We start from the raw sequence: 13,578 nt of genomic DNA on the forward strand, positions 1-13,578 counted from the left end.
TCCTCCCACACCAACAATAACCAGGCCAGCTCAGTCTGGAAGTGAATGAAAGCTGTATTGACAAGCAGATCTACAATCTATGATGAAATGCAATGAATATGTACAAATATACAAAATTCACAACATTTACAAATATATACAATCAACAGAACAGCACAACCAAGCTCCCTTTGCTTCCCCCCAAAGGGGACCTTTCCCAAGTGGCCTCTCTCCCAGGGGCCTCCCCCCAGACTCCCCTGGCAGAAAGCAGAGTTAGCTAAAGCAGAAAAGTTGTTAACTTAGCTCGCCAAGGTCAGTGTGTTATCTTCAGCCAGAAGAGAAGAAGAAACAGCAGCCAGACAGCCCAGCAAGTTGCTCTGACTGCAGACTGCAGGCTCCCCCACTTTGTTTTGAGTAGTAGTTCTTAAACATTTCTATCTATCCAATGGAAGTGTTTAGAGCAATCATTGTTTTGCTTTCTTACACCCAGTAGTGGCTTATTTACACTCTTTCACTTTCTCTGCTTGAATTTTGCAAAGAAAAATTAAAAAGACAGTTTCAAACCATCACAGCCATGTGCTTGTGCTCTTCTCCCCAGGTAAGGAACCCAAAGCCAGCTGCCTTCCTGGAGCCCTGGAGAGCACCACCCTCCTGCTGCCTTCTCACCATGCGTTAGGAACCCGCTCCAGCTGCCAGAACACCTCCAGGCCTTCCCATGACTGTCTTGGACCCCACCTCACAGCACTTTGGATTTACAGTGGTGGTGTAAAGAGCAGAGCAGTGTCTACTCCAAGTGCTTCCTGCCAGCCCCCTGGCAGAGGGTGCTGACTAAGGCCATGGACCATCCTGGCAGGGAGAAGGATGAGAGGCAGCGGACGGCCAAAGGGATGCCAGGAAGGAGCGGCCACGGCTCCCGCCCCAGCTCCTCAGCCTCCTCTGGTGTCCTCATGGTGGGACCCAACTTCAGAGTGGGCAAGAAGATTGGGTGTGGGAACTTTGGAGAACTCAGACTAGGTAAGAAGGGACTGGGGGTTTTGGTGGCCCTGCCTTAGTCCAGGTTAAGCAGTTCCCCCCCTGGAGGATGACTGCGTAAAGCCTTGGCTTGAGGTCTGCTGTTCCCCACCCTGAAGCTTCTGCCTCTTGGCCTTGGGTTTCATGGCATAAAGTCAAAGTCAGCTCACTGGAGAGGCCAAAGATGCACATTTTGGAGCCATCCCAACGCTGAAGAAGGCTCCCAGCACTCCAGGTGACAATATCTTGATTGCCTGCACCTCTGAAACTCTTCCTCTTGGTCATGGTTGCCCAGGGAGGTGGTGGAAGCCTCATCCCTGGAGGTTTTTGCAGCCAGGCTGGATGTGGCTGTGAGCAACCTGCTGTGGTGTGAGGTGTCCCTGCCCATGGCAGGGGGGTTGGGACTGGATAAGCCTTGGGGTCCCTTCCAACCCTGATAGTTCTGTGGTTATCTAAGGAGGCTTCTTGGACTCTTCCCCATCTTCTCCGTGCCACCTTCCTCACTAACCTCAGTGCCCTAATTTCATCCCCTACTCCAGCTGTCCCATCCCTTTGGCTGGCTTTCAGCCCAAGCAGCTCAGGAGCTGTGGTCCATTGGTCTTCTGGCCACCTAAGGAGGTGGTTCCATCAAGGCAGCATTTGTTTTAGGAGGACTTAAGGGCCTAATGTGCTGCTTTGTAGCACATTGGGCTCTTAAGTCCTCCTAAAACAAATGCTGATTGATTTTGAGATGAGACTGGGAGGAGCAGGCTGCCCAGAGAGGTTGTGGAGCCTCTTTCTCTGCAGGCTTTCCAACCCCCTGGCTGTGTTCCTGTGTGCCCTGCCCTGGGTGCCCCTGCTCTGGCAGGAGGGTTGGACTGGATGATCTCCAGAGCTCCCTTCCAACCCCTACCATTCTGAGCTTGTTGGATCAATACAAGAAGCTCCAACAGAGTTAAGTTCCTGAGTTGCTGGAAGGAGGTGGTCTGGAGGCTCAGCTGGTGGCATCTCCTCCACAGCAGCTTGCCCAGGGTCACAGTGCCCAGGGTGGGGTTGGAAGCTCTCCAGAGAAGGAGACTCCACAACCTCTCTGGGCAGCCTGCTCCAGGCCTCCAGCACCCTCACACCAAAGAAGTTTCTCCTCCTGGGTTCCAGTTTGTGCCCCTTGCCCCTTGTCCTGTCCCTGGGCACCACTGAGCAGAGTCTGGCCCCATCCTCTTGCCCCCCACAGCTCCTTTGTCTCTTGCTGAGCATTGCTCAGCTCCCCTCTGGGGCTGCTCTTCTCCAGTCTCCCAGCCCCAGGGCTCTCAGCCTTTGCTCCTCACAGAGCTGCTCCAGGCCCCCTCAGCAGCTTTGCAGCCTCCCCTGGGCTCTTTCCAGCAGTTCTCTGTCCCTCCTGAACTGGGGAGCCCAGAACTGGACCCAGGACTCAAGCTGTGGCCTCCCCAGGGCAGAGCAGAGGGGGAGGAGAACTCTCTGTACCTGCTGGCTGCTCTCTTGTTGGTGGAGCCCAGGGGTGTGCCAGCAGTGTGATGTCCATGCAGGGCTGAGCTGCACGCGAGGGTCCATGGGTTTGCATTTGCTGCTCATGAGAGGTTTGCAGTTGTGGCTTTCCTCTGGGCCCTGTGGAGCAGTGCAGAAAAGAGACCATTCTGGGCTGCTGCTGGTGTGCAAAGTGTCCCTGTGCTCACCAGGTGCTGCTGGCAGGGCCTCACAAACCACTCTGGTGTGTGCCCCCCTGAATGCAGGCACTCAGGGCATGGCTCATCAGGCTGTGCAGTTCTGCACTGGCAGTGGAACTGCCCCAAAGGGAGACCTGAGCTTCCTCACTACTCCATCAGAAGCCCTTCCAGAAGCTGGCAGCTTGTTGTGTGCCAGCTGGGTTCCAGCTCTCCTGTCCTGCTCAGGACAGGGGCAGGGGCAGCTCCTGCTCCTGTCAGTGTCTCCTGGCAGCACGACTGCCTTGGCCCTGCCATGTTAGTAGCAGCTCTGCCTTGGAGAAGGAGGGAGAAGGCATCCTGACCCCTGGGACAGTCAGCCCTGAGCAGTGTGGGGAAGCTGGGAGGGGAGTGATGGCTCCAAGGAGCTGGCAGAGGAGCTGGAGAGCATTGAGGGATGTCCTGAGGGGCAGCTTCAGCAGGCACAGGGAGATGCTCCTCACACGTGGAGCTCTGCACCTCTGCCATGCACCACTGAGGGGGACAAGGGCTGGCAACAGACAGCACACAGCAGACAGACAGCCAGCAGACAGCTTCCTGGAGGAACAGTTGTCCTGCAGCTGGAGCACACAGACACACAGACAGACACAGACACAGAAACACAGACACAAACACGCAGAGACAGACACAGGCACACAGACAGAAACACAGACAGACATGCACAGAGACACAGCCAGCCAGAGGTGTGCCAGCTGTGGCAGGGAGCAGTGCAGTGCCAGTGCCCCAGCAGCTGCCTGCTTGTTCCCCTCCTAGGCTCCTGGCCCTGCTTCCCAGGGCTGCTGCCCCACCAGCCCCAGCTCTGGGTGGGGGTCCTGAGGGAGGCTTTGTGCTGGGGGTGCTGTGTGTGACACAGCTGGGGCCAGGCTGCAGGTGAGGGAGCTGAGCTTGGGCACATTGCCCTCCGGAGGAACCAAGAGCTGGGACCTGCTCTTGGGGCACAACAACCCCATGGAGGCTGCAGGCAGGGGCAGAGTAGCTGGAAACTGCCCAGCAGAGAAGGCCCTGGGGGTGCTGGGTGCCAGCAGCTGGAGCTGAGCCAGCAGTGTGCCCAGGTGGGCAAGGAGGCCACCATCAGCCTGGCCTGGAGCAGCAATGGTGTGAGCAGGGCAGGGATTGTGCCCCTGGGCTGGGCACTGCTGAGGCCACAGCTTGAGTGCTGGGTTCAGCTCTGGGCTCCTCACTGCCAGAAGGACATTGAGAGGCTGCAGCAGGTGCAGAGAAGGGCAAGGAAGGTGGGGAAGGGTCTGGAGAAGAGGGCTGGGGAGGAGCAGCTGAGGGAGCTGGGGGTGTTTGGTGTGGAGAAGAGGAGGCTGAGGGAGACCTCATTGCTCTCTGCAGCTCCTGAGAGGAGGCTGGAGCCAGGTGGGGGTTGGGCTCTGCTGCCTGGTCTCAGGTGATAGAAGGAGAGGAAATGTCCTGAAGTTGTGCCAGGGGAGGGTTAGGTTAGAGAAGAGGATGAATGTCTTCATTGCAAGAGTGGTGAGGGGTTGGCAGAGGCTGCCCAGGGAGGTGGTGCAGTCCCCATGGCTGGAGGTGTTCAGAACCCTGTGGCCATGGTAGCTGTGGCCATGGCTTGGTGGCCATGGTGGGATTGGGTTGGTGTTGGACTGGGTGAGCTCAGAGGTCTCTCCCAAGCCAAAGAGTTCTCTGATTCTCTGGCCTCCAAGGGCTGCCTTTGTGCTGCTGGCATGCAGGGGGTGTTGGATCTGTGCTGAGAGACTGCAGAGGTTGTTCTCAGAGGCCTCCTTGCTCAGCTGTGCAGCAGCAGGAAGCTGCTGAACTCTCTGCAGTCACAGGGGGAAGCTGTTCAGTGTCCAGCAGAGTCAAGAGAGCTCTGGGAGGAGCAATCCTCTGACTTCCTTTGTGCTTCCCTACTGTGGACAGTGAGACCTGGCACAGCTCCTCCTGCTGGGGCTTTAGTCACAGAGTGCTAGGGGCTGAAGGGACCTCCAGAGAGCATCCAGTCCAGCACTCTGCCAGAGCAGGAGCACCCAGGAACAGGGCAGGGCACACAGGAACACAGCCAGGGGGGTTGGAAAGCTTCCAGAGAAGGAGACTCCACAACCCCCCTGGGCAGCCTGCTCCAGGCCTCCAGCACCCTCACACCAATGAAGTTTCTCCTCATGTTTGGTGGAACCTCCTGGGTTCCAGTTTGTGTCCATTGCCTCTTGTCTCATCACAGCACACCACCACAAGGAGCCTGGCCCCAGCTTCTTGCCCCCTCCCCTCAGCTATTGATAGCCATTGATCAGATCCCTCTCAGTCTCCTCTCCAGGCTAACCAGCCCCAGGGCTCTCAGCTTCTCCTCCTCACACAACTGTTCCAGTCCCTTCATCATCCTCATCACCTCCATTGGGCTCTCTCCGGTAGTTCCCTGTCCCTCTTAAACTGAGGAGCCCAAAAGTGGACCCAGTCCTCCAGATGTGGCCTCACCAGGGCAGAGCAGAGGGGCAGGAGAACCTCCCTTGCCCTGCTGGCTGCGCTCCTCTCAGTGCACCCCAGGTCCAGCTTGCTAGAGGCAGAACTTGCAGCAGGGCACTGAACAGAGACAGCTGCTGGCCCTGGGTGCCACAGCTCTGCCTGCTGCCTCTGGCTGCAGGGGTTGGATATGGGACTCAAAGATGTTTTCTGTTTTCTCTTCACAGGTAAAAATCTCTACACCAATGAGTATGTAGCCATCAAACTGGTGAGTAGGAGCTGCAGGGCTTCTGAAGTTACTCTATGGGAAGCACTCAGACCAAAAGCAGCTTTGATGGAACCATGGAATCACAGAATGGGCTGGGCTGGAAGGGACCTCAGAGGTCAGCCAGCTCCAATCCCTGCCATGGGCAGGGACACCTCCCACCAGTCCAGGCTGCTCCAGGCCTCATCCAGCCTGGCCTTCAACACCCCCAGGGAGGAGGCAGCCACAGCCTGTGCCTGTGCCAATCTTCCAACCTCCACCCCACTGCAGCCTCCTTCCAGGGAGCAGTAGAGAGCAAGGAGGTCTCCCCTCTGCCTCCTGTTCTCCAAGCCCTGCAGGTTGTGTTTCTGCCTTACCTTCTCCCACCTGTACACCAGGACCTCCATCAGTCCCTTGGGCTTTACAGATCTCCAGCTGCTGGCTCTTTGTTGCCCACCTGCTCTTTAAGCACAGATCCAGCCCCTGGGATCTGCCCCTGAAATTGTGCCTCTGATGTGATGCAGCAGCAGACTCCTGCTTGCCCAGCTGGTGTTTGTCTGGCAGGACCTGGAGTCCTCCACATCACAGCAGACCAAGGGGCACTTGGTGCATGAACTCTGTGGCCACCTTCCAGCACCACAGATCTCCTCTCTCCAGCTTTCTCCTTCTGTCATGTGCAGTAGGTGGCTGTGGGGGAGGGCCTGGTTTGGTCAAGACTGCTGGCAAGTATCAGGAGATATTCCCTGGAATAAACCAAACTGCCTGCAGTGGAGCTCAGGGTGCCCTGGGGATGGATCCACACCCAGAGGGAGCCCTGCTGCTTGCTGAGCAGGAGGTGGGTGAGGTGGACCTGAGGACAGCAAACAAGCTGCGGACACAGCCAAAGGGTTCTGCTGAATCACAGAATGGGTTGGGTTGGAAGGGACCTCCAAAGGTCACCCAGTCCAACCCCCCTGCACTCAGCAGGGACATCCTCCACTAGAGCAGGCTGCTCAGAGCCTTGTGGAGCCTCACCTTGGATCAGTAAAGCTTCTCCTGGGCTTTCAAAGATGATCCCACAGAGCTGCAGCACCAGCAGTGAGCACTGGCTGCAGGAGTGGTGAGGGATTGGCACAGGCTGCCCAGGGAGGTGGTGGAGTCCCCATCCCTGGAGGTGTTCCAGAACCCTGTGGCCATGGTGGGGGTGGGCTGATGGTTGGAGTGAATGACCTTAGAGGCCTTTTCCAACCCAAACAATTCTGTGATAAGCAGCATCCAGACAGAAATTCAGGACAACTTTAGCTTCCTTCTCAGAGCCATCTGGGTGAGTGCCCACTGCTGCCTGGCCCAAGGGAAACAATTCTGAAGGAAAGGCCTTGGGGGTGCTGGTGGAGGAGAAGCTCAGCAGGAGCCAGCAGTGAGCACTTGCAGCCCAGAGAGCCAAGCAGAGCCTGGGCTGCATCCAGAGAAGTGTGGCCAGCAGGGCCAGGGAGGGGATTCTCCCCCTCTGCTCCACTCTGCTCAGACCACACCTGGAGCTCTGGGTCCAGTTCTGGAGCCTCTCTTCCAGGAAGGCTCTTGAGGTACTGGAAGGTATCCAGAGAAGGGCCATGAGGAGGAGCAGAGGGCTGGAGCTGCTCTGCTCTGGAGACAGCCTGAGAGAGTTGGGGTTGTGCAGTGTGGAGAGGAGAAGGCTCCCAGGAGACCTTCTGGTGGCCTGCCAGGATCTTGGGGGGGCTGCAAGAAAGCTGGGGAGGGACTTTTGAGGGTGTGAGGGAGTGATAGGACTGGGGGGGATGGAGCAAAACTAGAAGTGAGGAGATTGAGATTGGATGTTAGGAAGAAATTCTTCCCCATGAGGGTGGTGAGAGCCTGGCAGAGGTTGCCCAGGGGGGTGGTGGAAGCCTCATCCCTGGAGGTTTTTGCAGCCAGGCTGGATGTGGCTGTGAGCAACCTGCTGTGGTGTGAGGTGTCCCTGCCCATGGCAGGGGGGTTGGAACTGGATGAGCCTTGGGGTCCCTTCCAACCCTGACAACCCTACCCCTAACAATTCTTAGTGCCCAATTTGTGCTCCAGGCTCTGAAGTTCACCTTGGGAGGAGCCTCCTTACTGCCTCTGTGGATCACAGAGATCTGGCAGTGTGCTGAGAGATGTCAAATTTGGGGTGCACTGCAGACTGCTTCCATGTGTGCAAAGAGATCCTTCTGGGGTGCTCTGAGATGTCTGAGTGACAGCTGCTGGCCGGGGGCTGACTTCTTCCTGTGCTCTCAGCAGCTCTCTGCTGGGGCCCTCGTGCCTGCTGTGCAGCTCTCTGGCTGTGGGCTGGCTTCACACCCGGGCTCATGACTCAACACTCCCTAAACACAGCCCAGTGACCACCAAAGCTCCTGTGGGCAACCACAGCCCACAGCATGAACTTCGGCCTTCATCTCCTGCAGCCTGGCTGCTCCTCTGCCAGTGTCTGGGGTCATGCTGCAGGAGCCAGCAGCTTGCCTGAGCAATCCTTGAATCTCAGTGCAGTGACTGAGCTTTGTGCTGGCATCAGGAACCTCTTCCTCCTCCTCCCCCTCCTCCAGAGTGCAAATCTTACTGCTTTTTGTGCTCCTCATATGCAGCTATAGCTGGGTGAGGAGTGGCTGAGAGCTGCCTGCAGGAGAAGGCCTTGGGGGTGTCAGTTGGTGACAGACTCCCCAGGAGCCAGCAATGGTCCCTGGCAGCCCAGAGCCAGCTGTGTGCTGAGCTGCATCCAGAGCAGGGAGAGCAGCAGCACAGGGAGGGGATTCTGCCCCTCTGCTCTGCTCTGCTCTGCTCAGACCCCACCAGCAGCACTGCCTCCAGCTCTGGGGCCCTCAGCACAGGAAGGACCTGGAGCTGCTGGAGAGGCTCCAGAGGAGAACCTCCCCTGTGGGGCCAGGCTGGGAGAGTTGGAGCTGTTCAGCCTGGAGGAGAGAAGGCTCCAGGGAGACCTCAGAGCAGCCTTCCAGTACCTGAAGGGCTCCAGGAGAGCTGGAGAGGGACTTTGGACAAGGGCTGAGAGTGCCAGGATGAGGGACAATGGCTTTGAGCTGGGAGAGGGGAGATGGAGACTGGAGAGGAGGAAGAAATTCTTCAGTGTGAGGGTGGACAGACACTGGCACAGGTTGCCCAGGGAGGCTGTGGCTGCCTCCTGCCTGGAGGTGCTGAAGGCCAGGCTGGATGAGGCCTTGAGCAGCCTGGGCTGGTGGGAGGTGTCCCTGCCCAGGGCAGGGGTTGGAGCTGGATGAGCTTTGGGATCTCTTCCAGCCCAGCCCATTCCGTGGTCCCATGCAGTGGTGTCCCCCTGCTGTCAGCCTTTCAGGCCAGCTGTGCTGTCTCACAGCTGGAAGCACTGAGTGCAGGTCTGTGCTGGGACAGTTTCCAGGTGCCAGGACATTCCTGCAGCCAGGCTGCCTCTGACCAGGTGCCTTTGGGTTTGCTCTCTTGCAGGAACCAATCAAGTCACGAGCACCACAGCTGCACCTGGAGTACAGGTTCTACAAACAGCTGGGCAGTGCAGGTAAGCCAAAGCTTCTGCCTCCTCCTGCTCCAGACCTCTCCTGCAGGCTTGGCTGCACAGCAGGACCTGCCCTGACTGCTCTGGGCAGCCTCCTACTGCCTTTGGGAAAGCTTTGGTTAGAAGAACATCATGGTGGTGTGGTCCTAGGAACTTGAGCTGGTGAGGACTGACTGGCAGGGAGGACAGAGCTGTGGTGCCACAGGAGATGGCAGTGGCAGGGCAGCTCTTTGTGTGCCAAGTGACAGCCCTGAACAAGGGGACAGAAGTCTGAAAATGCTGTGGAAAAAACTGTGGAAAAATCCTGAGGTTTTCTAGGAAAAACCTGAGCCTTTGTTGAGGTTTCCTGAGTCACAGCAGAGTCCTACAGCCCTGGGCCTCAGTGGCCTCTTTGTGCCACAGCCTACAGCAGACATGAAAGGCACATCCCAGGAGGAGCCAAAGGTGCTGTGCTTTGAGGATTTATTGTTGGGTTTCTTTCTAGCAGCCTCTCTGATTTTCCCAGGGGAGGCCTTGAGCTTCCATCTGATGCCATTGGACTTCCCTGCCTTGAGTTCATGGTTGCTGCTCAAGCCAGTCTGGGCTTTGGCCCTGTGCTGCTTTGCATGTCAGCAGGGAGCTCCACAGCATCCACCTCCCCTGCAGGAGGAAGACTCTCCCAGTCTCAGAGCTGCTCTGCTCTTCCTCTGCCAGGCTCTTGACAGGCTGGAGAAGTGGCCCAGTGCCAGCTGCAAGAGGCTCAACAAGTCACAGGGCAGGGTCCAAGGCCAGGCACAAATCCAGGCTGGGTGCAGAGGGGAGTGAGAGCAGCCCTGAAGAAAGAGCCTTGGGGGTGCTGGGTCCTGAGCAGCTCCCCAGGAGCCAGCAGTGCCCTCCTGCAGCCCAGCAGGCAGCTGTGTGCTGGGCTGCAGCCAGAGGAGTGTGGGCAGCAGGGCAGGAGAGGGGATTCTGCCCCTTGGCTCTGCTCTGCTCAGACCTCACCTCCAATCCTGCCTCCAGTTCTGGTGTCCCCAGCACTGCTGTGGACTCCTCTGGCCCTGCTCCAGCAGGTCCCTGTCTGAGCTGAGGGCTCCAGAGCTGCCCCAGCACTGCAGGGGAGGTCTCAGCAGAGCACAGCAGAGGGGCAGAATCCCCTCCCTGCCCCTGCTGCCCAGAGTGCTGCTGATGGAGGACTCCTGGTGTGCCCAAAAGTGCTTTTGTTTCTAGCGTGTGTCTGGATGTGTCCACATGGATTTGGACCTGGCCTGGAGGGAAGTCTTTTGTGGCAGCCTCTTTCCAAGGTTCTGGATGCTGGAGGCTGAGGCAGGCTTTAATGCTTGGCCTTGAGGATCTCAGAGCTCTTTTCAAACCCAAACAGTTCTGTGATTCTGTGGCTTGCTTGTAGCATCCCAGATGAAGAAGCAGAGCCTCCAAGCTCAGAAGCTTGATGGTTTAGTGTCCCACAGCCCCCAGGCAGTGGTGTGCAGGAGGCAGACATCCTCCTGAGTGCTGCCTCTGGAGAGCTTTGCAGTGAGCTCTGCACTGCCCTGTGCTGCACAAAGGTTTGGGGGAGGCTTTTTCCCTGCAGTTGTGGAACAGTTCCAGAGTGCAGCAAGCCTGAAGAAGGTCACCAGCAGCCTGGCCTGGTGCAGCAGTGGTGTGGGCAGCAGGAGCAGGGCAGGGATTGTGCCCCTGGGCTGGGCACTGCTGCGGCCACAGCTTGAGTGCTGGGTTCAGCTCTGGGCTCCTCACTGCCAGAAGGACATTGAGAGGCTGCAGCAGGTGCAGAGAAGGGCAAGAAAGGTGGGGAAGGGTCTGGAGAAGAGGGCTGGGGAGGAGCAGCTGAAGGAGCTGGGGGGGGTTTGGTGTGAGGAAGAGGAGGCTGAGGGAGACCTCATTGCTCTCTGCAGCTCCTGAGAGGAGGCTGGAGCCAGGTGGGGGTTGGGCTCTGCTGCCTGGTCTCAGGTGATAGAAGGAGAGGAACTGACCTGAAGTTGTGCCAGGGGAGGGTTAGGTTGGAGAGGAGGAAAAATGTCTTTGGTGCCAGAGTGGTGAGGGGTTGGCAGAGGCTGCCCAGGGAGGTGGTGCAGTCCCCGTGGCTGGAGGTGTTCCAGAACCCTATGGCCATGGCAGCTGTGGCCATAGCTTGGTGGCCGTGGTGGGGTTGGGTTGATGGTGAGCTTGGAGGCCTTCTCCAGCCCAAACACTTCCATGAATCTGTGTTTCCCTGTGATCAGAGGAGCAGCACAGTTCTGCCATAGCTGCCTCTTCCTCCTGGACTCTGTGCCACGTGCTCCATCAGCCTGGATGTTCCAAGGCTTTCTGACAAGGCACTCAGGTTGCTTCTGCTGCCTTGCCTCAGCAGCAACTTCTTCATCTGCCATGGGCCTCTGCTGAAGAGCAGCAGTTAGCTTGGATTAGCTGTGGGGGAGATTTGATTCCTGCTGTCTTGCACATCTGAAGGCCTTCTTCACACTGGGTTCAGCTCTACTGCAGCAGTGACAAATCTGATCAAGGCGTCTCAGGGAGTGGAGCTCCTCTTGGTGCTTCTCAGAGCAGCTCAGTACAGTGGACACAGGAGGCATTTCCTGCTGGAAAGCAGCTGCATGGAGAAGGACCTGGCAGTGCTGGGGGACAAGAAGTTCTCCATGGGATAGCAATGCCCTTGGGGCCAAGAAGGCCAATGGGATCCAGGGGTGCATCAGGAAGAGTGTGGCCAGCAGGGCAAGGGAGGTTCTCCTCTCTCTCTGCTCTGCCCTGCTGAGACTTCATCTGGAGGATTGTGCCCAGTTCTGGGCTCCCCAGTTCAAGAGGGACAGGGATAGACTAGAGAGACTCCAATGGAGGCCATGAGGATGATGAAGGAACTGGAACAGCTGTGTGAGGAGGAGCAGCTGAGAGCCCTGGGGCTGTTTAGTCTGGAGAAGAGCAGCCTGAGAGGGATCTGATCAATGTCTGTCAATAGCTGAGGGCTGGGGGGCAAGCGGCAGGGGCCAGGCTCTGTTCAGTGGTGTCCTGTGATGGGACAAGGGGCAACAGGCACAAACTGGAACCCAGGAGGTTCCACCTCACCATGAGGAGAAACCTCTTTGCTGGAGGCCTGGAGCAGGCTGCCCAGAGAGGTTGTAGAGTGTCCTTCTCTGGACACTTTCCACCCCGCCCTGGCTGTGTTCCTGTGTGTCCTGCTCTGGGTGCCCTGCTCTGGCAGGGGTTGGACTGGATGCTCTCTGGAGGTCCCTTCCAACTCCTGACATTTTGTGATTCTGTGCTTCAGGAGCTGCTGGGAGAGTGTCCTACCTCAGGAGTGACCAACTCACAGAGCTCTCCCAGGTGCTGCTGCAGCTGGGTGATGCTTCCTCTGCTGTTGCAGTGCCTCCCTCGAGTCAGAGCCATTGACAGGTCCTCTGCAGTGCCCTTCCTTCCCCCTCCAAGTGGAGGGACATTTGCTTGCAGGAATGGCTTTTCACAGTTGCTCCTTGAAGCTCTTTGCACCCCCCAGAAGAAGAGGCCCAGGGCCTGCTGCCTAGTGGCCATCTGCTGCTCTCCTCTCTCCCTGTGGCATTCCCTCCCCCATGCCCTGAAATAGGCACTGCTGGCACTGGCTGCCTGTGGGTGCTGGGAGCAGGGAAGCAGACAGCAGGCACAGGGGCCAGGACCTGATGGTCACTCTGTGGGGTGGCCCAGGACAGGATGAGACCTCCTTTTGGATCCAGGTGGTCTGACATATGCTCCATTTGCTGACCAAGAGAGCTGGAGTGGTGTCAGCAATCCCTGGGCAAAGTGGTTGTGTCCTCAGCCCTGTGAGCTGCCAGTGTCCTGCCTGCCTGTGACACAGTGCTGAGGGCCTCCCTGCCAAGTGCCTAACCACAGCTCAGCAGGAAGTGGCCTCCAGCTGCACCAGAGGAGGTTGAAGTTGGGTATTAGGAATGATTTCTTTGCTGCCAGAGTGGTCAGGGATTGGAAGAGGCTGCCCAGGGGGGTGGTGGAGTCCCCATGCCTGGAGGTGTTCACCTTGGGGCTGTGTCATGTTTAAGCATTTCCCTGCTTCACACCCCAGAACCTGCTTCAAGCTGCTGGGTTGAGTTTCTAACTGGGAGGGAAAATCCTTCTGCCTTCACCCTCCAACCCTGCCAGGAAACCTGCCAGTGCTGGGAGGTTTGAGATGTCTCAGCAAGGAGACCTGGATCCACTGAGGGCTGGAGCAGGTGCAGAGAAGGCAACCAAGCTGGGGAAGGGTCTGGAGAAGAGGGCTGGGGAGGAGCAGCTGAGGGAGCTGGGGGGGTTTGGTGTGGAGAAGAGGAGGCTGAGGGAGACCTCATTGCTCTCTGCAGCTCCTGAGAGGAGGCTGGAGCCAGGTGGGGGTTGGGCTCTGCTGCCTGGTCTCAGGTGATAGAAGGAGAGGAACTGGCCTGAAATTGTGCCAGGGGAGGGTTAGGTTGGAGAGGAGGAAAAATGTCTTTGGTGCCAGAGTGGTGAGGGGTTGGCAGAGGCTGCCCAGGGAGGTGGTGCAGTCCCCATGGCTGGAGGTGTTCAGAACTGATCAGATGTGGCACTTGGTGCAGTGGTCATGGAGGTGCTGGGTTGCAGGTTGGGCTCTGATCTCAGAGGTCTTCTCCATCCTTACTGACTCTGTGAAAACCCCTGGGAGCATGAGTACCATCCTGACCCAGGAGACTGATCCTGGGCTGGGCTGCCCCCAGGATCTTCTTTTACTGCTGGTCAGCCCTGAACCTCTTCCT

General features: G+C 57.8%; 1 protein-coding gene across 10 annotated transcripts in view; it reads left to right on the forward strand.

Moving 5' to 3' along the window:
* Positions 1–815: 815 nt before the first annotated feature.
* Positions 816–13,578, forward strand: part of CSNK1G1 (casein kinase 1 gamma 1) — a 65,915-nt gene continuing 53,152 nt past the window's right edge. For 6 of the 10 annotated variants that reach the window (XM_054388246.1, XM_054388248.1, XM_054388247.1 and 3 more), the window contains exons 1-3: positions 816–993; positions 5,333–5,373; positions 8,794–8,863. In XM_054388246.1, the coding sequence (XP_054244221.1) occupies positions 816–993; positions 5,333–5,373; positions 8,794–8,863 (289 nt within the window). The remainder of the gene's footprint in view (positions 994–5,332; positions 5,374–8,793; positions 8,864–13,578) is intronic. The other 4 variants (XM_054388252.1, XM_054388251.1, XM_054388256.1 and 1 more) reach the window with 1 other exon arrangement.

The sequence above is a fragment of the Indicator indicator genome, chromosome 16 (genome assembly GCF_027791375.1).
Source record: "Indicator indicator isolate 239-I01 chromosome 16, UM_Iind_1.1, whole genome shotgun sequence".
In the NCBI taxonomy this organism is placed as follows: Eukaryota; Metazoa; Chordata; class Aves; order Piciformes; family Indicatoridae; genus Indicator; species Indicator indicator.